The sequence below is a fragment of the Eriocheir sinensis genome, chromosome 35, assembly GCF_024679095.1.
Source record: "Eriocheir sinensis breed Jianghai 21 chromosome 35, ASM2467909v1, whole genome shotgun sequence".
NCBI classification, from domain to species: domain Eukaryota; kingdom Metazoa; phylum Arthropoda; class Malacostraca; order Decapoda; family Varunidae; genus Eriocheir; species Eriocheir sinensis.
The window spans coordinates 15,768,294-15,792,474 of record NC_066543.1 but is presented as its reverse complement, the minus strand read 5'-3'; the positions used below and the strand labels follow the sequence as shown (position 1 = coordinate 15,792,474).

At 38.4% G+C, this 24,181-nt stretch overlaps 3 protein-coding genes across 6 annotated transcripts; 1 reads left to right on the top strand and 2 right to left on the bottom strand.

The window, feature by feature from the left end:
• Positions 1 to 1,200: 1,200 nt before the first annotated feature.
• Positions 1,201 to 7,887, bottom strand: LOC127007484 (uncharacterized). Of its 2 annotated transcripts, XR_007760266.1 has the most exons (4): positions 7,177 to 7,887; positions 6,194 to 6,345; positions 3,842 to 5,951; positions 1,201 to 3,416 (listed from the first exon to the last, which is right to left on the bottom strand). XR_007760266.1 is itself a non-coding variant. In XM_050878559.1 (3 exons), the coding sequence occupies exons 1-3, from the start codon at positions 7,429 to 7,431 to the stop codon at positions 5,669 to 5,671; spliced, it is 690 nt and encodes a 229-aa protein (XP_050734516.1). In that variant the 5' UTR covers positions 7,432 to 7,887; the 3' UTR covers positions 1,201 to 5,668. The 2 variants fall into 2 exon arrangements, 1 of the variants encoding a protein (XP_050734516.1); XM_050878559.1 differs by having other exon boundaries at positions 1,201 to 5,951.
• A 1,139-nt stretch (positions 7,888 to 9,026) lies between these two features.
• LOC127007481 (translation initiation factor eIF-2B subunit alpha-like) lies at positions 9,027 to 12,749 on the bottom strand. The gene is made up of 7 exons (XM_050878555.1): positions 12,588 to 12,749; positions 11,625 to 11,744; positions 11,236 to 11,360; positions 10,726 to 10,955; positions 10,100 to 10,244; positions 9,772 to 9,897; positions 9,027 to 9,262 (listed from the first exon to the last, which is right to left on the bottom strand). The coding sequence occupies exons 1-7, from the start codon at positions 12,598 to 12,600 to the stop codon at positions 9,107 to 9,109; spliced, it is 915 nt and encodes a 304-aa protein (XP_050734512.1). The 5' UTR covers positions 12,601 to 12,749; the 3' UTR covers positions 9,027 to 9,106.
• Positions 12,750 to 13,206: 457 nt separating this feature from the next.
• On the top strand, positions 13,207 to 21,509 carry LOC127007482 (ras-related protein Rab-30-like). 3 transcript variants are annotated; one of them, XM_050878558.1, is made up of 7 exons: positions 13,207 to 13,599; positions 14,197 to 14,303; positions 15,091 to 15,174; positions 16,393 to 16,576; positions 17,084 to 17,235; positions 17,893 to 17,919; positions 18,205 to 21,509. In XM_050878558.1, the coding sequence occupies exons 2-7, from the start codon at positions 14,217 to 14,219 to the stop codon at positions 18,319 to 18,321; spliced, it is 651 nt and encodes a 216-aa protein (XP_050734515.1). In that variant the 5' UTR covers positions 13,207 to 13,599; positions 14,197 to 14,216; the 3' UTR covers positions 18,322 to 21,509. The 3 variants fall into 3 exon arrangements, with proteins under 3 accessions (XP_050734515.1, XP_050734514.1, XP_050734513.1); XM_050878556.1 differs by lacking the exon at positions 13,207 to 13,599 and adding an exon at positions 13,923 to 14,088; XM_050878557.1 differs by lacking the exons at positions 13,207 to 13,599; positions 17,893 to 17,919 and adding an exon at positions 13,896 to 14,088.
• The last annotated feature ends 2,672 nt before the right edge of the window (positions 21,510 to 24,181 follow it).

The following is a 24,181-nucleotide window of genomic DNA, read 5'->3' as shown; positions in this document are numbered from 1 at the left end:
TTACTATAGTACCCCCGCCATGCTTATTAATGATCTTACGCTGGAATGAACTACAATTATATGACTATGAAAGCACACTACTATAGCGCGTAACCGTAAAGATAAAGGACATTCAAAATAGACGAAGAAGACCCAACGCACCGAGCCCCAACAAACTTAATTACTATAGTACCCCCACCATGCTTATTAATGATCTTACGCTGGAATGAACTACAATTATATGACTATGAAAGCACACTACTATAGCTCGTAACCGTAAAGATAATGGACATTGAGAATAGACGAATATTCCAGAGAAGAACCACGCACCAAGCCCCTCCAAGCTTACTACAGTACCTACCTCTGCCACGTTTATTAACGATTTTACGCAGGCACGAATTACAAATAAAAGACAATGAAAACACAATAATAAAGTTGGTAACCATAAAGCTAAAGGCTATTCAAAATATACGAATCTGTTGTCCGCCTATAGCTGTCGCCTGAGCAAAGTAATCATTCAGTACTCGGTTTTCAAGAGTAATCAAAACTGAATTACTCGGTTTGCAGAATGTACTTGGTTCCCCCATCCCTAGTACACAGACCACTCAGCCGCTGCCTGTCCACTATGACATAACATTTGGGTTCTCACAAAGTGGATTACCCACATGGAATGGTACATCAAATTTAAGAAAGGGTATGGAGCTGAGAAGTGCTCGTAACTCATTTTTTGTGAACCCCAATCAAAACTCAGGTGTGTACTGAGCACAGACTTACTCTGTGGTACTAAGCCTATGCTCTGTCTGCAAAACAAAGGAGGCAATGGAGGTGAGTCAAATGCAGTAATAAGGGTTGTTTCAAGGAAACCAGACTATCATTGCATGGAAGATGCTGCTGCCAGGGGTAGACTAATGGGACAACCACCTCATGATTTGAGAGGTTATACCTAGCAAGACAACTGAGGCTGGAACAGTGAAAGTCTGATTTGCCAGAAAATACTGCAGAGCAAGCAAAGCATTCTACATATCTGTTTTTAGATTAGTTTGGTGAGTGCTATAGTGTACTGCAATGGTGATTCTCTCGTGGTTCTGAGAGTATGGTCTGGTCCACAAATGGCTGGGTTGGTTTTCCACAATTTTGAGTGTGGAAATCAAATCAACATAATCAAAACCCTCTAGGCATGTGTTGCTTTGAGATACATGCAGAAAAAAAATCAAACGAATCTTTAACAGGAGGAGTTTGTTGAAGTCCACAGAACAGTGTTTGTATGATTCATATATTTGTCTCATCACTGATGAAAACAAGTAATAAATCGCAACATCTGAACATGAATACTTATTTAGTAAGACATACACTATTCATCTTGTATGAATCCTCACATAGTATTACGACTAAAATTTCACAAGTGCAAAATTGATATCAGATCTGCAATACATAATGGTGTCTCCAGCATGTTATGTACTGTAATAATTATTCAGTTATTACTCAAGCATAAAAATGATAACTTAAACCACATGGAAAAATAATAAAAATCATAACAATAACCTGCCTCAGCAAATTATTCATCTTGAAATGTGAAAGAATAAAATGCAAAACTCATTAATATCACCTAATTTTGTTGATATGGAAATGATTAACAAAGGCTCTCTTTTCACAATTACATGCATAAGAAGTAGAAATTTCAAATTTCTATCACCTTATCCATGGCACCTTTACTCGTACAGTGGCTGAACCACCAAGGTGATGGTAGGTAGCCCTTCTAGTCACTCATGTTCCTTCAACATGTTTCCAAAAGTATGTGTTTGTTTGCTTTATCAAGAAAACCTATTAGTACAAGTATTAACACAGACCTTAAGTGTAAGCACCCTTTTATGTGGATAATGAGTGATATGCACATGAAATGAAGTGTATATACAATGAATAATAAAACTCCACATGCTAACATAAGAACATGAAGCAATGGGTGCATGTGTGAGCAGGAAGATTACCAAACAGTTCTGCCCAGCAGTGCATAAATAGTCTGTTACAGAATCACTGGTAGCCATATAGCTACCTATGTACACTTTTACAACACATTACACTGTATCTAGAAATTCACATGGAAATTACTTTTTTTTCACTTATGTAGTTTATTCAACATAGTGTAACTAAAAATGTGAACAACCAGTCCAAGGTGAAGGTGGTGTGCAGGCAGCAAAGGCCATGTAACACGGATGCCTTCTTCAATAACCCTTTCAGATATATAAAGAACATAGAGCTGTTCAAGTTACATACCATAATTAACTATGCAAAATTACTCAAGGTGCAGACTTGGGTGGATGAAGGGTTGAGTGCTGGCTACCAGCAACTGTCTAGGATTTTAACAGACAGCCACAAACAGTATTGCTCAAAACTTAATTACTGAGGACCATTGGTCAACTGAGGCATCTACAGAACATGGTACAAAATGAAGCCTCTCTGCCTTTAATCCCGTGAAAAAAAAATCATATTATATCACAGTCCCCACTCCGCAATATAAAACCTTTGGCTTACAAACAGTAACAGGATATGTTTTCATGTCCACTATTATTTTACAAATAAAAATTGAGGCATATATGAGTAGCTATGGGAAATGTTTCATTTACAAACATATTTACAGTAATGCTGTCAATATATTGCTTCTCACTACGTTGGCACAAGCTTAACCATTTTGAAAAAGAACATTTACATACCCCACTGGGTGGTTATCAACATGTATGGAAGGATGACACATATACAGTGTATCCAACAAATTTAATTGTCTGTATGGATAGTTTATAATCTAAGAATAAAAATAGTGTCCTTATGCAATGAATACTAGTTTTAAATTGAATGGGAACACAGTTTGTGAGATCAATGTGATATCCATGTTTATTTCAAAACAGTTTACACTGATTGTTTATAATACTGAACTATTAAGTTGGTCACCAAGTAAACCCGCACACACGCACAAACGCAAAACCAATACACATTAATCATTGATACCACTTCCATATATCCCTCAAGTGATAGAGTTCAGGAGCTCTCATGCTGAAACTCTTCAAATATGAGTGGTGCATTACCAGTAAAAAAAAAAAATAATAATAATAAAAAAATAAATAAAAAAAAAATAAATAAATAAATAAATAAATATATCTTGCCCTAGAATTTACCAGAACAGAAGATTACACACATATCTTGCAGTTTGGTACCAAACATATTTTTTTCCTGATCTCAGAATACTTCACAAAATGGCAGCCGAGTGATAATAATAAAACATAATGATAAAAATTATGATTGACACTATAGGCAAAATATGAGGCAATGGATGAGTGGTCAGCATGCAAATGGAGTGATCCTACAGACCCAGCTTCAAGTCCCACTGTAGTGCGGCGACGGCCTGATGAATGAGCCTCCCATAACCCACTTAGCCAGTGGGGTACCTCTTTGGCCAACTCGGTAAGGAGTGGCTCTCCCGTCACGCTGGTCGCTGGTTCAATCCCAGGCAGCCGGGGAATACCCTCACTCTTGATTAATTTCTCGTGTTATTTCGATACACGCAGAGGCCGTGTTGAGAAATAGGAAGGATGGAAAGTAAGCTCGTCGGGGCATTACAGTGGTGGCATAGCGGTGGGCATCCTCTCCTCTGTTGAGTTTCCCCGAAGGGGTAACAGGTAGGATGGCCCATGCTCCGAGGTTGATAGAAAATGGGAATGTTGGAGGTATGTCTAAAAAGGACATTGTGGAGTTATGTCTCAAAGGGACATTGTCAACACACAGAAATTAATCTACATAGGGGGGAAAGCTGTGTAGTGCGGCGACGGCCTGATGAATGAGCCTCCCATAACCCACTTAGCCAGTGGGGTACCTCTTTGGCCGACTCGGTAAGGAGTGGCTCTCCCGTCACGCTGGTCGCGGGTTCAATCCCAGGCAGCCGGGGAATACCCTCACTCTTGATTAATTTCTCGTGTTATTTCAATACACGCAGAGGCCGTGTTGAGAAATAGGAAGGATGGAAAGTAAGCTCGTCGGGGCATTACACCACCACAAGCAACTGACACTTTTCAACCATCATTCAGTGGCAGAAGATTAACCACATTCTGTCCAGAAATTCAATCAACTCTAACTTCAAAGACTTCGGTCAAGAGGAGCACCAGGGGGCAGAATAAGACAAGCATGAGTCATGTTATCACGGCAGCCACTTAAAATAAAATTCACCCACAGCACTAATGGGCTCGGACTGTGTGTGTGTGTGTGTGTGTGTGTGTGTGTGTGTGTGTGTGTGTGTGTGTGTGTGTGTGTGTGTAATTCACCTCTTGGTCTGCTGCAGGTCTCTCTTGAGACAGCCAGCCATTCCCCTATGGAAGGAGCTCGGAGCCCAGTGACCGATCTTTGGGGAGGACTGAGACCTCTCACACACAACACACCGCGACAATGAGGTCACAACTCCTCGCCTTACGTCACGTACCTACTCACTGCTAGGTGAAAAGGGACTACACATGAAAGAAGATAAACCCAACTTATCTTCACCCAGTCGGGGAATCGAACCACAGTCCTTCTGGTTGTGAGGCAGACGCTCTAACCAATGAGCTACCGGGTCATGTGTGTGTGTGTGTGTGTGTGTGTGTGCACGCTGGATGTGATTGCCATTATTAGCCACACAATGCCTGTGTTTAGCTAATCAAAGTGTTTAATCAGAGCCAAATACACTTTACACATTTACATTTAAAGTTAATAATCCATAGATAAATGACCCTCCAAATATGAAAAATACAACTGTCATATAGGCTATCACTTTCATTTTTCTACAATTACGGTGTTTGTTAGTATAATAGGGTAGTTTTTAATCAATATTCAGGCCATATTTTCTAGCCAGCCTAATGGAAACCCAAAAATGTCCAAACGATGGACTTGCAAGTAGCAACTGCCTTATTATCAATAATATGAAAAAGAAATTGATGCTAATGTTTTTTTCATCGACCATTAAGTTTATATACATAAGGTACTGCAGTAACCACAACTTCACAAATATATTACAAAATTTCATACCTACTATTATTTTTCTGGTTCTATATTGCTTCAGTATCCCTGAACTCATTGCACTGGGCACTTTTTCCTCTTAGCAAACATTATCAACCAGTAAGGGGACACAAATGAGCAACATGACATTAAAACTTGTGATCCTCAATACAATGGAGGAGTCTGATAGTTTGTGCCCTCCTTTACCTACATATAAAATGGTGGAAAAGTATGTATGTACATAATCAACTTTTGATATCTTCTAATGAAATATAACAAGCATTTTCACCACTATGACAATGATTATGAAAAAGAAAATGAGTTATACATAAATATAATTACATTTTGTATGGGTTTATTCAGTCCTTACATTATTTAAAGCACTGACCATTTCAGAAAGTGTAGATGTAGAGGATGAAATGTACATGCGAGTCACAATGTGTATGAAAATGTAATCTAATGTCATATTTATAAAGCTCTCAGAAATATGAAGTGTCAATGAACAATCTGGTATGATGATATGTATCCTAATGAGAAAATGTCTCAAAAGAATTCCAAATAGTAATCTGAAGAAAATAATGTGAGGAAAAATTATACAGCCTTTCATACGTGTTCAGTTACAAGAAGAGTGTTAAAAAATATTACTGAAATATTAAATTATCATAATACCAAAGTGCTAAACTGGCAGAGCTTTGGAGACTGTTGTCTTTACCATGGAGGAACATATGCTCGAAAAGAACTTCAGGCCAGTCTGTCCACCCGGAATATTGCTGAGAACAAAGCAAAGAAGAGCCACCACCTGCACGATGGCGGCAATGGAGGTGAAGATGGTGGACTGCAGACTGAGGGCAAAGTACAGAGTGGCAAACAGGGAGATGAAGTACACCGTGGTGAAGACTATCTTCTCACCAGAAAACAGGTGCTTCAGGTGGTTGACTGGACCCCATAAGAATGAGAAACTGAAACATGGATTTATATGCATGATTGATCTTAAATTCTTATGGCATATTTCACTTCTATTGTCCCTAGTGTTTCATATATACTTCAAGGTATGACTAAGTATGCTATGAGATTGACTGATATTATGACTTTCAAAACTATCAGTGACAATTTATACCAAACAATTGTTTGGCATTCTTCTACAAACAGTCTAGGGTATCAAAAAAAATTTGACTGACTGACATAATAAAATTGAACTCACCTAAGCACTGAGAAAAGGCTGCCAAGTGTGAAGAGAAGAGAAAACTTGCGTGCTTTAAACACAAGGAGCGGAAAATACATTGCAGCCAAAGAGAAACATATCAAGCCCATCACGACACATGCCAGGAAACCCAAAATTCTCTGCTTCCGTCCCTGCAAAAAGAAACCGCATTCAGCCATAGCTATGGTAACAAATAAAAAAATATAAAAAATTCCTTAATAACATAAAACAAGAAAAGAGCCTGTAATGCATGGATTTGCACAGACCAGTTTGAGAGCATAATTAAGCATTTTTAATACAGCAAAATGCCATGTAGTAAGAGAAACAAAAAACAAATTTTCATATACATCCACAACATGACTTTGTAAATTATAAACAACCATATTAAATTACAACATGTCCTTTTATGATGTTTACTCCTTAAGCTGAATAAATATGGTTATACAAAGTCTGTCAAAATTTATACCACTGCAAATTATACTTGTATTTATTAATATTATTTGAAGATATTTAAGAAAAAAATAGTGTGACGGGTAAAAAACTATATAAATACCGTCTATGAACTTTTTTATAAACTGAGAGAATACCACCTTAATTAACCTAAAGACAGTAACCTTTAACCACTTGTTTACTTCAGAAATATTCATAAACAAAGTGAACCACACCTTGACCTAACAGATAGTAACCTATAATCGCTAGAACAGTAATATATCACTGCTAAGGATAGTAACCTCACATTGCTAAGGACAGCAACTTATCACTGCTAAGGATAACAACCTATCACTGATAAAGTAACCCACTAAAGTTTTAACAGTATACTCAAACACTTCAACTATATAAGTGCAACAATTATTCAGACCTGCTGGTGGACAACTTTCTGGAGGGAATTATGACCAAATTTTTTTAAACAAGCGAGTCACTGGCAGCCTACACAGCCACCATAGACAGTGACGGGAAGATGTGTGGCATGTGACCTATCTTACCAGGCTGGGCAAACACGGGTCTGACTGTGCCGAGGAGAACCAGGAGGCAGAGGAGGCCGAGGAGGAGCGGCTGATGCCCGCCTCCTCGTCCACTAGCCCGTCCCCGCCCGCCCCGCCATTCCTCGAGAACCACGACGATATCTTGGGGAGGCTCGAGATCTTGGGGAGAGAGGTGGGCAGGAGGGGTTCCTTGGACTCGCTCTTGCCATCTGCCCGCGACAAATATTCCTGCAGCTCGCGGTTCAGTTCTGTCATTTTTGTTTACATGTAGACGTCACCACGCAGAGCCGCCGCCATCTGTTGGGGGCAGCGACACTCACCAATGAATGACTGCTGCCGGGGACTTTAAATGAAGGAATTTGTCAGTTGTCCATAAACGCAATTAGTATTTAAAATATGTCAAGTAGTAGTTGTGTTTGATACGCGGGTTTTGAAGTTCTAAAATATTCTTCATGTGTCAATGTGATTGCCATATTAGCCACACAACGCCTGTGTTTAGCTAATCGAATGGCTCTGAAGGTATGTACTGGTTGGCTCACGGCCGCCTGTCCTCCCCGGTGGTGTGTTGAGGCAAGGTAACTATAGAGGTTGCACGTGACGTCATCATCATCAGCTGATCACTTCTCACTCCCACTGAGTCTCCTGACGGTGACACGCAACCAAAGTTCCGGCATAACAGTAATATTTCCCGCATTTTAAAATCTCAGAAACGAGTAATAATAATGGAAATGGTTGCCAGAGTGATGATTAGCAAATGCAATCTAAAAAGAAAATAATGTGTTAACTTTTAGAGTGAGTTGGGTGTAATTGTAGAGTTTTACAAAGGCAGGTATGGCTCGCCAAAAGCTAGCTTCTGTTCATCTAAACTCTTGTAACACGTCTAGTCTATTAGACTGTGAAATATCCATTGTGAGTCTGTAACAACAGCTAGAGCCCTGTAGGAGAGATCACACCCAATAATTTTGGCCATAAGGGCCACAGCTCCTCTCATCATCTTCGATGTCCAGACCTGAGGTGAATGATTGTTTCAGTCATTGTAGCTGTGCCTCTCTCACTATGATGTTCATAGACAGTACAAAGGAAGGGCGATTATGACAGCAAGACACTCACAATGGCAGTGTGTGTGTCTTGTTGTCTTAACCGATGGTAAATGGCCCGTGAGACACCATGCTTTGAAGTCGGCACGGTGCTCAAGGGACTCTACTGCCACCCTAAGCCTTTCCCATCACTAGAATTCTGCGGCTCCCTTAAAATGGAGAGGATCCCACCACTGCCATGAGTCTAATGGGAGGCACTTCCTCTCATAAAACATGACATCTATGTGTCATGCAACACAAGAAATTAATCTAATCCGGAGGGGGAAAACATAAATTTCTGATGCCAGGTATTGAACCCGAACACACCCAAATATGAGGCCCTAGCTTGCTCTGCAGTTTGGCTAAAGAGGCATCCCTCAAGCTAAGTGGGCCTTTAGGGGCTTCTTTGTTTGGTGGCTCACTGCACTTGGACTTGCGTTAGCTTAAAACAACTGTAGTGCATTCAAAACTTTATTGGTCATTATTTAAATGCTGGGCAAAGTGCTAATGAGAGAGAGAGAGAGAGAGAGAGAGAGAGAGAGAGAGAGAGAGAGAGAGAGAGAGAGAGAGAGAGAGAGAGAGAGAGAGAGAGAGAGAGACTGACAGGAGCTGACATAGACAGGTAAATAAGAGTTCCAGTATTATGCCTCCCCTTAAAAAAAGAAAGAAAATATATATATATATATATATATATATATATATATATATATATATATATATATATATATATATATATATATATATAAAACAAAAAGGTTTGTTAAAAAAATCCTGTAAAGGCCAATAATATTTATGAATAAAAGTTTACATTAAAGACAATGAATTGGAGACTGTGTGTGAATTGTGTCTGATGTCTACGTGTACAGCTTAATAAGGTGCTCAGTGACAGCTGAGGTGGGCAGCACCCCAAGGTCAGTGTAGAGCAGCGTAAGATTGTCTGGGTGAGTGTAGTCCACTTGGGGATGCTCCAGGTCTAGGTCTGAGCCATTCTTTAGTACTGATGCCTTGTGCTGCAATAGAGGAGTTTAGAGTTATTATAAGTCTAGTGGTAAACTTCACAATTCAGTATTACAAGTCATCTTTATCTACATTTCCTTGTCTAATATTTAGGTTATTACAAGAGCTGTTTCCAACTGTTCATCTTTCCTTTTAGGGTGCTCAGTATATAGGTAAGAGGAGAAACTGGGGAAAGGAAGACTGGTAACATGGTTGTCACACCTGCCTTGTCTCAGGGTACTGGGTCCATACCCACCACAGGCCCAAGGGCCAAAAAATGTAATTGAGTGTTAAAACAATGCGAAGCTAAGCATATGCTCTCCACTTTACCTACCTTACTGTGCCTGTACCAATGCAAGAATAAGACATCACATGTTTTATTTTTTGTGTGTGCATGGTAACATATGAGCTGACATTTTCCTTTTTTTCTTTTTCTTTTTCTTCTTAATTGCAGTCATGTTGAATCATGGATGTCTTTGAAACTATCTGTTGGTTTAAATGTTGGAATACATGATCATCTCACCAGGTATGACTTTGGAAGACTGGAGTTGTCAAGAGGGATTCTGCGGATGAACTTGTAGCTCTCAACTAACACATATACTGGTTTGTTCTTCATGTGAGCCAGAGTTGCCACATTACAGCTGCCAATCTGCAAAGAGTTCAGTCTCAATATTGAAAAATTAAGAAAATATACTGATTGTTCTGCACCAATATAAACATGGGGGTGTCTTGTGGTTGACAGTACATACATGGCACAAAACTAGTATATATATAACATTAACTTCAAACAATAAACAAATCAAAAAATTATACAAGCAAAAGTACATACATCCTAATTAAACCTTACCCACCTTGTTAATAATTCCTCCATTCTCACACACACCCTCAGCTCCCAGCATGACAGCATTGACCCGCTCCATGATGTAGCCAACAGCTGCATCCAAGATCACTATGCATGAGATCCCCACAGCCTGCAGCTCCTTGGCCATGCGCCGGCTGAGGGTAGCAATGTACCAAACAATGAGGGAGTATTCAAACTTTTTATCATGCTACAAGTGGGGTCAGCAACCCATAATATTAGAGGAGCCTTTTTTTATGTTTCATGGAAAAAAAATATTTATATGTATATCTCAATGAACTAAAAAAAAAAAAAAGTATCTCAGACACAAGTGAATGCTATTAAATAATCAAACAAAATATATGGATTTTACCCTTTTGATCCCCAAAAGCTTTCCACAGTTAAATATAACAATCTAAGTTGTGTTGAATAGTGTTATGGTTTATGATGCCAAAGTTAAAGAGAGGTAAATTATGTATGAAGATTGGGAGCCACACAAGTAAGCTGAAAGAGACAAAGGTTGCTAGTCAGTGTGCTACAAATTATTTTTTGAAGTTTGCGTTTTGAGTATATTTTCAAATATATATACTTGGTAGCAGTTTTATCTAATATCATATAGAATGTACCATGTTTTCCTACCCAGCATTATCTGGCTGAGACTCTGTGATGAACACACTGAACTGCCTTCCCTGTTTGTGGGCTTCAGACATCACCGCCAAAACATTGCGTGATCGGGAGTGAGTGAGGATAACCATCCCATCCTTAATTAGGTTAGTGCTTGACCGAAGTATTTTCTTGCGACTTTCCTGCATGTTTTTGACAAATTCTTCCCCTCTTCTCAACAGGATTTCTCTGCATGAGGCAAAATCCTGAAAAGAAAAACAGCAACTTCAGTGATGTAAATAAGATAAAATATGTGCTTTCTTACACTCATTGTAATTATGCTTAGGAAACAATAACCAATGCTGAACTTAATTTTCTTTGATAAACTTCTTGAAAAAATATCTGATAAACATATGTAATCACATACTTAAAAGTTTTTTATTATAAATAAACATCATTTGTCTTGATAATCATAGGCAATTTTTTGTAAACCATTCATCTGGAATCAAGGCAACACTCTTGTGGTGTTTGCAGCCTGTTCCTCACCGCAGCTTGCTCCAGCTCCTGGTGTGCTAAGGTGATGAACCGCATAAACAGCTCACTCCCTGATGACACAGATACTACCGACACATCCACTTTGCTCAACTTCTCACGCTCCTCTTTCATCTTTTCTGATAAAAAGAAGTGGGGTTCAATTTGAAGAGGACTACATTACTTCATTAGGTGCTACTGAGATCAAGTTATACTATTATTAAGTGAGATATTAATATCATATATGAGTCAAGAAATCAATTATCAGTAAAATTGAGAAGTTTACAAAATTTTGTTAGAGAGCTGGCTGAGAAGACAAAAATCATCCCCATTGCAGGGTTGAAGATAGAAACAGGAAAGGAAAACAGAGCTTCTCCCTCAGTGTAGGTGGCCATTTGCATTACCAATGAATTCTTGCAGTGTTGTGGAATCATCGCGACGCAGGGATTCCATCAGGGCCATCATGGCACCGATGGCTGGTGACATGTCATTCTTGAGAATCTCCAAAAAATATTCAGATATATCTGGAAGGGACATTTGTAAATAGTAAAAGTAGTCTGACAGATTCATAAGAAAGCTAATCTGCTGTTATGCCAAATTAGTATATCTGGTCCTCTAAGCTTCCCCTAATTTATTTGTAGTGTTATTCAGCATATATAGCAAAAGTAGATTAATATTGTCTTTTGACACTTTAAGCAAAAGTGTTTTTGCCTACTGAGAATATCTGATCACAGCACTCATATTAAAGCAAGATGGCACCACTATGTACAGTTGCCTGTGCCATGACAGGCTGGGGCCGACCATCAGGCCCCACCAAGAAAGCCTACCGGCACCATAGGAGGAAATGTTAAAAAAAAATAATAATAATAATAAAATAAAAGTAAAGGAATAAAAGGTTGACATGCAAACACATCTGACGTGAAAGGGTTAATATAGTTATGTGTGTAATATTATTTTTGCTGTGCACAAGTCATATAAGGTGGCAGAGTTGTGAGGGCTGAAGTGTTTATATTTCAACTCGTGATTTCTGACGAGGATAGTTACCAGAATAATTAAACACATCTGAATTTACATGAAAAAAATAGTTGTCATTGAGTTTGCATTTTATAGGGATATCTTAAAATATTCTAAACAATTACTTAGCCAGGAATCCCTACATAGCCCTGCCGTGGGTGTGATACGTGATAACTGTTCTGCAGATGCTTAAATTTGACACAACTGCACAAAGTAACAAATGTCTTTCTAGCACTTTGCATCATGCGTCGGCCAACATATGTCTTCCACAGAGCTCAAGACGAAGGGAGTCGCACAGTATGTTCGTGGCCTCCCTGCACATGTACGTGTAGGGCAGAGTGCACTTTACTCACCATAGGCCTTCATGGTGCCGTGTGTGGCGTGTACCGTACGTGTGCTGGGGGTCTCAGGCCTCCCTCAGCTGGGTCTTGTTTACCTCCTCCTTCTTCTTCTTCTTCTTCTTTTGACTCGAGGTGAATCGCTTTTTACAGGTCCTCCTTGGTACTTTTTACACTTCTATATAATTTTCACCACGCACTCTTGGTTACCTCACTACGTACACTTATATACTTCACCCTGCCCTGCACTGGTATAAAAATATATATAACAAAAAAAAACAAAAAAAACATTCGGCTTGGGTCTTATCTGGCCGCTTCATTCTTTCAGACGTGTTTTTCTTCTTTTTTTTTATAATTTTTCCCATTTCATTGTCCTCTCTGCCTAGAAAAGTTAGCTTATTTTCTATCCGAGGCAGATGGAAGAAAATAAGAGCTTAGTGGGAAGTTACAAAAGGTTAAAGTCTTCTTGCTTCATGACCAAATAATACATAGAACAAAAGATACATTGGCATTAGTATGATCTAATAACACTGTGTATCAGAATGGGCAATGGCTAGGCCGCAGGAGATGACAGGAGGAAGAGGCTAATGGCATCTTTCCTCTCGGGTGATGTTGAGATGCCACTGACCGATACCATTGTCACTGATGACCTCCTCCGACCAACTGAAACATGCACTACACATAACTTCATTGACTAGCATTATGATTAACTAGAATACTGCTCACTTTGGCCAGTCATGCGAGTTTTAGAAGTCAGATTCAGTTGTCATTATTTTATTAGATGGTAACAGTGTGATCGATCCGTGAGCAGACGACAAGTGTGAGGCTCCTCTGCTCTCCCCTAGCCCACGCCCACCAGCATGTGAGGTCAGGCGTGCCCTTCTCTGCATGACCCACCGCACTCACTGTAATTCCTCACCCAGAACCACATCGCGAGGACTAGAAAGCTTGGGTCTCATGTCTGGCGCCAGGGAGTCCGGTTCTGCTGCTGCCTGCCTCTACCGCCCTGTCTTCCTCGTCATGTGAGGTTAATATCCCCTCTATCCATTCCTCCTTTGATAATACTATGATTAATCGCCTCTCAAAGCCATCATGAGCCTTTAAGCTTGAGATCACCACGCTGGATAATTCTGTGGTCGTGATATCAGGGACGTATCTCAGTCCATTGTTGGTCATTGTTTACTGATGTGTTTCCTGGATACCCTCACACCACGCCTCCAGGGTCACACAGGTCAGCTCTGAGGGGGCAGACATGACCCTGGCAGCAAGACGAAAGATGTTGCCACCAAAGATAGTATTATACCAATTTTCGCTCTTATCTATAGCCTAAAGTAGGTGTTGGCAGCCACCTGTAATCCGGGTTGTGTTAAATCCAGCTTAACGCAATCTTATCAGGTGGTTTTGACATCCCGCCTGGCCAGATGACAGTTCCCAGAGTGTTGTAAATAGTGTCATTGTAGTGGACTTGACTGTGACATCTGGTGGCTCTGATGATGTGCAGCAATGCATCGTGCAAGTATGTGTGTGTGTGTGTGTATGAGAGAGAGAGAGCACCTGAAAATTACTAAAGATAGGTATGGTGTAATAATGAAAATAGCATTAACAGAATGTTCATCTTTTTCAGGAGTGGAAGGGCTCTTTACTATGGAAGATTACAAGTTTCTGTTCAAGGTGGTCTTGATTGGCAATGCTGGAGTGGGGAAAACATGCCTTGTTCGGCGATTCACACAGGTGAGTACAGTAACACATCTGGACCTGTCACGTTCAACGCCAGCCATGTTTACGGTTGCGCTTCTACCCTCTGTGATTATTGTGCTGTTATTCCATTATTCTGTGTGTGAGGTTACCTTCTCTACCCACTTGATTAGCTTTTCCCATTTTAAAAAGTTTTAATCTAATTTGTGGTATCCTAATGATGAGCAAAAAATAACAAGCACCATCAGCCACTTCAAGAATAACTATTTTCATGACTTCATCTATTCATACTTTTAATTCTATTGTTATCATGTCTACTTACTTACAGGATTATTTAATTATTAAATTTGAAAAGAATGATGTTTTGGTTAAGTGCAAGTCAGTGTTGGGATAACATAAGAGCAACAGTTGGAGTGATTATTAATTCTATTTCAATGACAATGCAATACATGATGGGGGGCCTTACTGATTCATATTAGCCATAAGTGCAGTATGTTACTGGTCTGGGGAAAAGTAAATCAATATCAGTGATGATGCCTATAATGGTTTAGCAATTTTTTGTGTAAGTTTTCACAAAATCTCCCAGCCACAACTTTCAGATACCAATAAAAGTACAAATTATTTGTAATTGTTTTGATAGGAAAGTTATTGACTTGTAGTATATAATTCAGTCCTTAAAAATATCCTTGTATATTAGTAATTTTAATTTTACACCAATGAGCCTCCAACTTTTCTTGAATCACTGTGTTATTGCAACTTGCATTTTTTTTAGGATAAAGGCCTTGTTTGGTACAATTGAAAATATGAAGGGTTTTTTTTTCAGGGATTGTTCCCACCTGGGCAAGGAGCCACAATTGGGGTGGACTTCATGATTAAAACAGTAGAGATTGATGGAGAAAAAATCAAGGTTAGTAAAACTATCATTATTGTGTTGTGATGTGTTAAAAAAATTTTTTTTAAATTATTTGAAGAGCCCCCAGGTATGAGAATCTCAATGCTTCACCCCTGGGATGGCAGTGCTGTGCGCCTTGGTTACTTACCAGTGAGTACACTTACTTATGCCTGGCAAACATGGGAAACTGGAGGCTGAAAGTGGCCCAAGCAGCAGAAGTGACTTTTGGGGGCCACAAGAGCAAAAGCTAGGAGGGCCACTATACTCACCATTTACGTATCTTGTGCACTCTTATCCATGAGCAGGGAGGTAACACAAACATGGTCACTAAAAGCTAACACTGTATTGGAGTGCCCTAGCAACAGTCACAATTAGGAATGCAGAGAGTGGAGCATGTGGTGAAGGCAGTGTGGGTGGGTGTGGCAGTGACAGCCAACACTCCTGGTGGAGAGAGCTAAGTGTGAAAGCTTGCTATACCCTATCTCCAAGACTTTCAGCTTCTTGACCTAACTATGGCTTCTTGTAGGGCTGTTGTGTGTCCTTTCTTGGTATCCAAACCACCTTTCCTGGCAGCTTAGTTAGGTGGTTGTTGGCAGCCACTTACAAGGGGTAGATATGACAGTTATCTGTGGCAACACCGGTTCGTCGCTTACACTGAGTCAGGCCATAGAGGTTCCTCCTGTCCAGTCCATAGCACCTTCAGCTAACAGCAGAAACCTTACCATCCATCCTGGACAACCTCCAACTTGTGGGTCTCTCCTTCAGTCTCTCCTGTAACCAGGGACCCAGTCCCAGTGTCCTGTCATCACTGGCAGCCACAACTGGCTGACTCATGCATCCTTCTCATGCCTGGATGGCACCTGTCTGCTGCCACCAATACTACATCTGGGCTCTTTGTGTCTCTGGTGTACCTGCTGAACTAAAACTTAAACCACCTTTGTAACAATATATTAGGAATAACAAATACAAATCTCACCTCATTGAGTTACTTATATTGAAAGTCAAATTTGTGTTACAGATGACAGCTTGTTCAGCTTTCATGCCCATGGAATACAAGACATTTCATTGAGTAATATTACAGAACAACTATATTGATTCATAAAAGTGACCCACAATTAATAGGATTATAACATATCATTTATGCATACCCACAATTTATACTGACACCAGTATAATAATTTCTCTGCATGTTGGTCACTGAGTCTGTTATGCCACCCTACATGTTTCTTTCAGCTTCAGATCTGGGACACAGCAGGCCAGGAAAGGTTTCGCTCCATCACACAATCATATTACCGCTCAGCCCATGCTCTCATTCTGGTGTATGACATATCCTCTCAGCCTACCTTTGATTGCTTGCCAGACTGGCTAAGAGAAATCGAGCAATATGCCAGCTGCAAGGTCCTTCGTGTACTTGTAGGTGAGTAGTAGATCAAAGGTTTCTGTAGAAAATTATGTCTTGCTTTTTAACAGAATTAACAAGTCTTTTAGATATTGAAAAACTTTGGTAAAATTGGCATAAGCAGATAAGGGAATTCTATTTTCCATTCATTCTCTGAAACTGAACATCTGATTTAAAGTACTTATGCTTTCTTCTTTTTGTGTTTGTAAGGGCGTAGGTGTTGATAAATGTGTACATAGATATACTAATAATGATAATCCCAAAGTAAGAAGCAACTTGATGATGACTTGCTTTTGTGCAGGGCCAAATTAACTGCTGGTATCATGCATGGTGTAATGGTTTTTATTCCTTTTGCTTTCTTTTAATGGGAGTGGTTTCATTATACCCAATTGATTCTGCATTTCATCATAGAAAAGTGAAAACTCAAGCTCTTTGTTTACTAATAAGTCATATCCTTTGGTGGAGCATGCCTGTATTGATGACCTCCTGAGCCTTACTAACTTACTAACCTTTCTCCACCTCTAGGTAACAAAACAGACCGAGAGGACAGGGAGCTCCCCACACATGTAGGGGAAGAGTTTGCTCACCGCCACAATATGTACTTTATTGAAACTTCCGCTAAGGAAGCTGACAATGTTGAGAAACTCTTTATTGAAATAGCCAAGGAATTAACACAGGTAATTCTGATCGGCTGTTTCCTTATAATACTATGTGTTTTTTGGTCTTATTGGTTCTTCCATCCACTAAAAGAATTCTCAACAAAATACAGTAACTCTAAATAGAGTACACTGACTTCTGTATTATGTTCCAATGAAGAGGAGCTTTGGACATATGCAGGAGACTGTTGTCGTAACAAAATGGAAGTACAAATATCTGTGACATGGTGTATATTCTCAATCTGATTCATCAGTAAAAGATGAGGTTTTGTTTTTTATTTGCATTAATTATAATCTCAAAGTTTATTTTAGATGAGCATTAATTTAAATGAAAAGTTACTGTATGTTTGACTTTGAAATTCTCTGTAGTGGTCAGACTTAATACCCGTCTCACATGTTAATATCTTCATCTGCCTCATCACATTCACCTAAGTGTCCTTCACAATTTCCATAGAATTCTCAAAATGGAGGCATTGGTATTAATGTCTTTTGTGGTTGTCTTCCAATGCATGAAGGAGTCACTTAGTTGAATGCACTTATCTTGAATGCACCCTTTCATCAAGCAGCTCTTGGGGTTCTGTTGTGTTCACACTTTTCAAGACTTGGCGGTGCTGCTTTCCTCACCCTCCCCAACAGGCTTTGTGCTAATGACACCACCTCTTTTCTTTGGACACGCAGCTTGTTCGTAGTGGACACTTTGACAAGGTGAGTACGTTGCTACCAAGGCACCCATTTTTCTCTTCCAAAGAAATATTCACATCAGTGTTATTTGTCATTTAATTGTTTTCTGTTGTTAAATGTATGTCCACTAGTGAAACTTTTCTACATCTTTCTTCTAAAGGATCAGATATTTTATTGTATTTTGTAGTGAAATGTTACTCAACTTATTTATTTATTTATGGTGTGAAATAATGTTGGAACATGAAAGGATTTTGCATCTTGAATTTTATATTGGTATTAGCTCCTCATGCAATTTCCTTTTGACAACAGGACAGCAAAGTTGGAGACCTGTCGCCCCAAGATGTGTCAAACGTTACTCTTCCTCCAGCAAGGGAAACTCGATCAGAATTTGCTTGTTGCTCACGATGGCTGCCCTCCTCCACGTAGCCAAGCCAGGGCTCCCAGATCTGTGGTGGTGGTGTTGTAAGTCTGATACTCAGTCATAGCTTTAACCAGAGATACCTTTAAGCTTTCAGTGGTGATTCTGTGGCATTGCTCTTTGGAGTATCAATATGGACTGTGCACTAGTCTTTTTTTCTTTATTGATGTATGTAAGATTTAAGTCTTTTAAATACTGAGTTTTTTAGTATGTTTGTATATGAGAAAGGCTTGGTTAAGATGATGGGAGGAGAACCCATGTGCAGAAGAATGCTTAGCTTAGTCTTGAGGGACGACTGAAGCAGGGCTGTTGAGAGGTGGCAGTAATGGTTGAGGGAAAAGGTTGCACAACTTTGACAAGTGAGTGGATGTCTTCCTTTTCTCTTCACATAAGAAGTCCAGAAAAAGAATGCTATAGTGAAGATATACCCTTCACTTGAGCCAGTTTTGCTGTAATATTGATTTTATTGAGTAGCCTCATACATATATAACGTTTTATTGGAATTTCAGTATTTGTACTCATTAGTTTCCACACCAAAGCCATACAGTTTACCAGTTAGTGAATTTCCCAGTTGAGTAAATGTTTCAGTATCATTTCCTATTAGCACTATTACTGCCACCACCACAATGAAAACAACAATAACTTACTATTTTTGGGTTTTGAAGAAATTACATGATTATATAAAATTAAACTTAATGTAGTTTGAATTTTTTCTCCAATATAGGATCTGCAGATGCAGGAAATAATTGCAAATGGAAAATGAAGCAGTAGATATAGAAATTAACGATTATCAGATGACAATCACATGAGATTTTGTCGCTTTCTAATGTTCTGGATTTATTCTTTTTCATAGCCCATTGTACAGATATTTATTGTTGCAAAAAGTCAAATATTTGTATCATATTATGGCAGCTGTCATATAATCAAGTGTTATTGAATTGTGATATTGTGTCAGCACTCCACCAGAATTGAGAATTAATTCTCATACATACATGGATGTTACTGAAACCTGCTATACCCTTTGTCTGTCAGGTGTTGTGTATCAAGATGAGTGTTGCAGAACCACCTCAGAGTTAACATTAAGTAAGACTTGTTATTTTATCATTTCTTAGCTAAGTGCTGTAGCAAGAAAACTACTCTGGAGGATCTTCAATGTTTTGCTGTAAAAAAATTGGCTGTGATATAGTAATGGATCACTACAGAAACATTCCTTTTTGTACACCTCATGAACACTGCTTCAGACGTGGGACGAAGGCTTTGTTTTGTGCTGTGAAAGATGTGTAGTTTGGGCCACTTTTATTTTCTGGGTTTTATTACTATTGTTCACTTATTCCTTCATTGACTCGTATTGAAAACCAAGCGCTTTTTATTTTACATTTAAAAATTTAATTGATTCTTTTCTTAACTGGGTATTATATATTAAGGTTTGGTAATTAAACTTTTAAATTCACTTTGCTAAAATATATAAAGGATGTTAGAAAGGTTTCTTTGTATGTGTTACTTTTTAAGAATTATTTCATTCCTGTAACTATTTATAACTACACATGAGGTTACGTTTTTTGTTGTGTTGGCTCCATCTTACTGCATTTTCCCATGAAAACATCTGTGCTTTTTTATTTTATTTATTTATTATTATTTTTTTTAATCACCACCTTTTGAAATATGATGTCTTTGTGAGAAGATCAATTTATGTCATGCTAGTGAGATATTTGGCTGGTGGGGAGAGCAGTTTGTCAAGATCAATGATGAATGGATGGACTATAAGCATGTCTTGCATCACACCATATTTAAATGATGATTGTAAGGTTTAACAGTGCTGTTCATTCATGGTCAGTACTGTTGTGGTTTCCTGGATTTGAAAAATAACAATGTAGAGTATCTAGCATTATATATGTGCCACTAAAAACAGCAACAACAAGAATATTGAAATCACTGCAGACACATTTTTCTTTATTTGATAGTTGAAAATAGTGAGGAAAATGCCAAGGACATCATGAACACAGCCAACAGAAAACTTTTCCTATCTTTTTACCAAAATGATTAAAGTTTTTATTTTCACAATAATGTGAAACATAGCAGACTTTGACTAAATAATTAAACAGGAAAGCACAGGTATTAAAACCAAATATCTGAATGAGAATACTATAAAAAGATATATGATCCTGCAGATGCACCATCTTGATCATGTTGAACTTTATATATAAATTTATCAGTATTTTCAATGATACCTGTCCTGAAGTGACCAATTTTGTGTCGTATGAAAGTAGTTTCAAGCAGCTCTTTCAAGGCTTATTCTCTACCTTTTTACGTCATAAGAGTTTTAAGTCAAAAGTATTCAGGCATTTCACAGATTACAAAAGGAAGGAATTTGGAAAGTACAGTTGATAAACACACTGCTCATCCTGCTTTCTACAAGAAAGTTTCATATTTATTTGATATATTCTAAAATACAGCATTCATTTAAATGCTTATGTTTCCCACATTTTGCTAACATGAGTTGCCTATCTTTTAAAAGCTATTTGAAGGTTGTTTGAATTATCTGGAGTTATATTCCCATGTACCATCACAAATAACTTTACAAAAGGCAGACGTTTAGGACATCTTCAAGGGGTAAGATTGTGTTAACCCATAATTTGCACATTTACCTCCATTAGTGTTGTGCTGGTTAGAAGCAGCTGATTATAGCTTAATTTAAAAAAAAACATTTTGTTTTATGGGGTATAAATCTTGCCAAAGATCATGCTCAATTTTCTCAGTACCTTCTCATAGAGTTTTATGTTTATAATTCTACAGTCTAGTCACATCTGGTTCTTCCTCTGGCATATCAAGCACTGGAGTGATCCAAGTGTTTGTGTGTTTAAGAGTAAAGCTTACCAAAGGCGTTTGTAATACTACTACATTTATTTCTGAATGTTTAAGCATACATCATTGCTATAGGGTTTCTTTCATGATTAGATATTAAGTCATTCACCTACTATGTTATGAAACCGCATAATCCTTGGTCACAGCTATGTGTACGTACTTCTTTTATATCGTATATGCAGCATTGTTCTAAAGTTGTACACAACACCACCAAGTATATATAAACACTGACATATTTCTGGGGATATTTTTCTTCTTTTTGCACTAAGAGACACATTGTGGATCAGACGACAAACTATGTTGTTAAAGAAATAATAAAAAAAGCTGTAATTAATCTGAATAATTTTACTAATATTTGATTTTCACTTTGTGCTGTTGCGTGTTTGTATAATGTCAGTAGTACTTCATTACTACTTACTTGAATGATAATGTGGACAGTATCAATGCATGTAATCCTTGCATCACAAAAATGTAACATCCTCTTATGAGAAGTCTTCTTATGCTCGTCATTGGCTCCATATTAGATGGATATTTACAGTATCATGTCTCTTGTGTAGTTATAATAATTGATAAAGTTAAGAGAATATTGTACTACCATCTCAAAATGTGAAAATGTATTGTAAAATGTTTTGAGGAAGAGAAGCGGTGCTACAAGCAGTGTGTGTGTGTGTGTGTGTATGTGTGTGTGTGTGTGTGTGTCTCAGGTGCCAATTCAGCCCTTCTGGTCATATCCCAGTAAATACTGTTGGAGCTTGTCAGGTTGTTGATGGGGATGGGCATTGCTAAGGTTATGGGATCCTTTTGAGCAGATAGCTGGCAAGTGAACAGGTGCAGTGTTTTCAAGCAGAATAATATATATATATATATATATATATATATATATATATATATATATATATATATATATATATATATATATATATATATATATATATATATATATATATATACACACACACACACACACACACACACACACACACACACACACACACACGGGACAAACTCTGAATTTGCTGAGGAACACAAGGACGGCATTTGTGTACTTGGATGAGGAGATGAGGAGGAAAATAATAGTTACAATGATAAGGCCAAGGTTGGAATATGCAGCAGTGGTCTGGTCTCCTCATGAAAAGAGAAACATAAAGAAGCTGGAGAGAGTGCAAAGTGGCAACTAAGATGGTACCGGAACTTAAGAGATCGGACTATGAGGAGAGACTCAATAGCATGGGGTTCACAACCCTGGAGAGAAAAAGAGAAAGAGAAGATCTGATAGCAGTGTACAGGGTGGCGAATGTATTGGAGCATTTGGACAGAGGACCAGTGTGTGTGGAACGAGAGAGAAACAAGAGGACGTGGAAAGAAGTTGAGGGTGACCACATGTAGTAGAGATGTGAAAAAGTTTAGCTTCCCAAATAGAAGCATTGAGCTATGGAATAGACTGGAGGAGGAGGTGGTCTGTGCAAGAAACTTTCATGATTTTAAGGAAAAGTGGGATAAGAGTGGATATGGAGACGGGACAGCGCGAGCATAGCTCTTTTCCTATATGTCACAACTAGGTAAATACAACTAAATAAATACACACACACACACACACACACACACACACACACACACACACACACCACATATACATGCACAAATGCTCAGTTGATATATAAGTTATGTAGAATATCTAAGGGTATGCAAACCTTTCCTCATTTGGCTAAAGGGGGAGCTCTACAAGAATAAAGCAGTAATTAGAAAAATAGAGTGTGAATAGTGTATAAAAATTGCATATGTTGGGCAGGAGTTCAGATGCAGGTGTGAGCTACTACTTTTTATTTTTTTAGTGACTGAGGTACATCAGCATGGCATCTTCAGTTATGACTAATAATGACCAATATGTTGGAGCTTTGTGTTGTAAGATAATCCTCATTAAGTGTCTCTTTATTGTCACCATGCCTAAATACAAGATAGACTAACCATGAAGGAGGCGTAAGGAAACCATGCATCTCCCCATAAAATAAGGAAAATAATAATGGTATATTACTTGTCATGTGTATTTCCAGTTCCTCTTAAATGATAATATAGCTTAGTGAGTACACAATAGAAGAGTCTAGTGTATTTTTCTTTATCAATAGAGGGTAAGAAAGTGCTTTTTTCTAATATGGATATGAAAGTAGAAAAACATGTAGAATTGCTGAGAGACAAGAACTATGATACACCAGGTTCTCGTTATATGCGGGTGTCTACTTTGCACTGGGAAAATGCTCATTCAAGGAACTTGTTTTGATATTAATTTTATGGGGATGCAAACCAGAATTGGCTTCAGATCCCATGAATATTAATTTACACATACTTTCATGTCAGCAATGGAGTACTGAAGTGGTAAACCAACAGTGATGTGAGGTAAATATACCATGATGTATTGTACTCACTGAAGCCTGCTGGTTAAGGTTTGGGAGATGAGACAAGTGAAGGTTGATGGGTGTGTGAGCTAGAGGGCGAGTTTAGTCCCCGTACAACCCAAACCAACTTGTTCCTCGTCCTAGCCAGGCAAGGGATGGGGAGAATTAGTGTGTATATTAGCTGAATTTAGTACATTAAATATTATCTCAGAAGTGAGTCATTTGTAAAGAAGAGGTTATCAAAGTGGCGAATACTACATGAAAGAAGGATTGACCACCGGGGTGTTATGGGTGTAATTTTGTAATAACACCGCCAGCTGTAGCTTTACAAGTTGTGCCAAAAAGTCAAGTGCAATATATGGCGCCACAGTTGGGCAAGTGCCCAATTTTCATATTTTTAATTTCTGTAGCATACTCTGATTTATTAGGAGAAATAATTTCCCTGCATATACATGAATTCGCATACTATGTTGAAAGTGCATATATCAGGAAACTGGTGTATATTTATGCTTACAGTCTTGGTAGGAGTCAAATGTGATATGATGATTGATTTGTATTTTTAAACCATGAGCAGATTATGATAACAGTAAAAACAAGTCATCATGTAGTGGAAAAG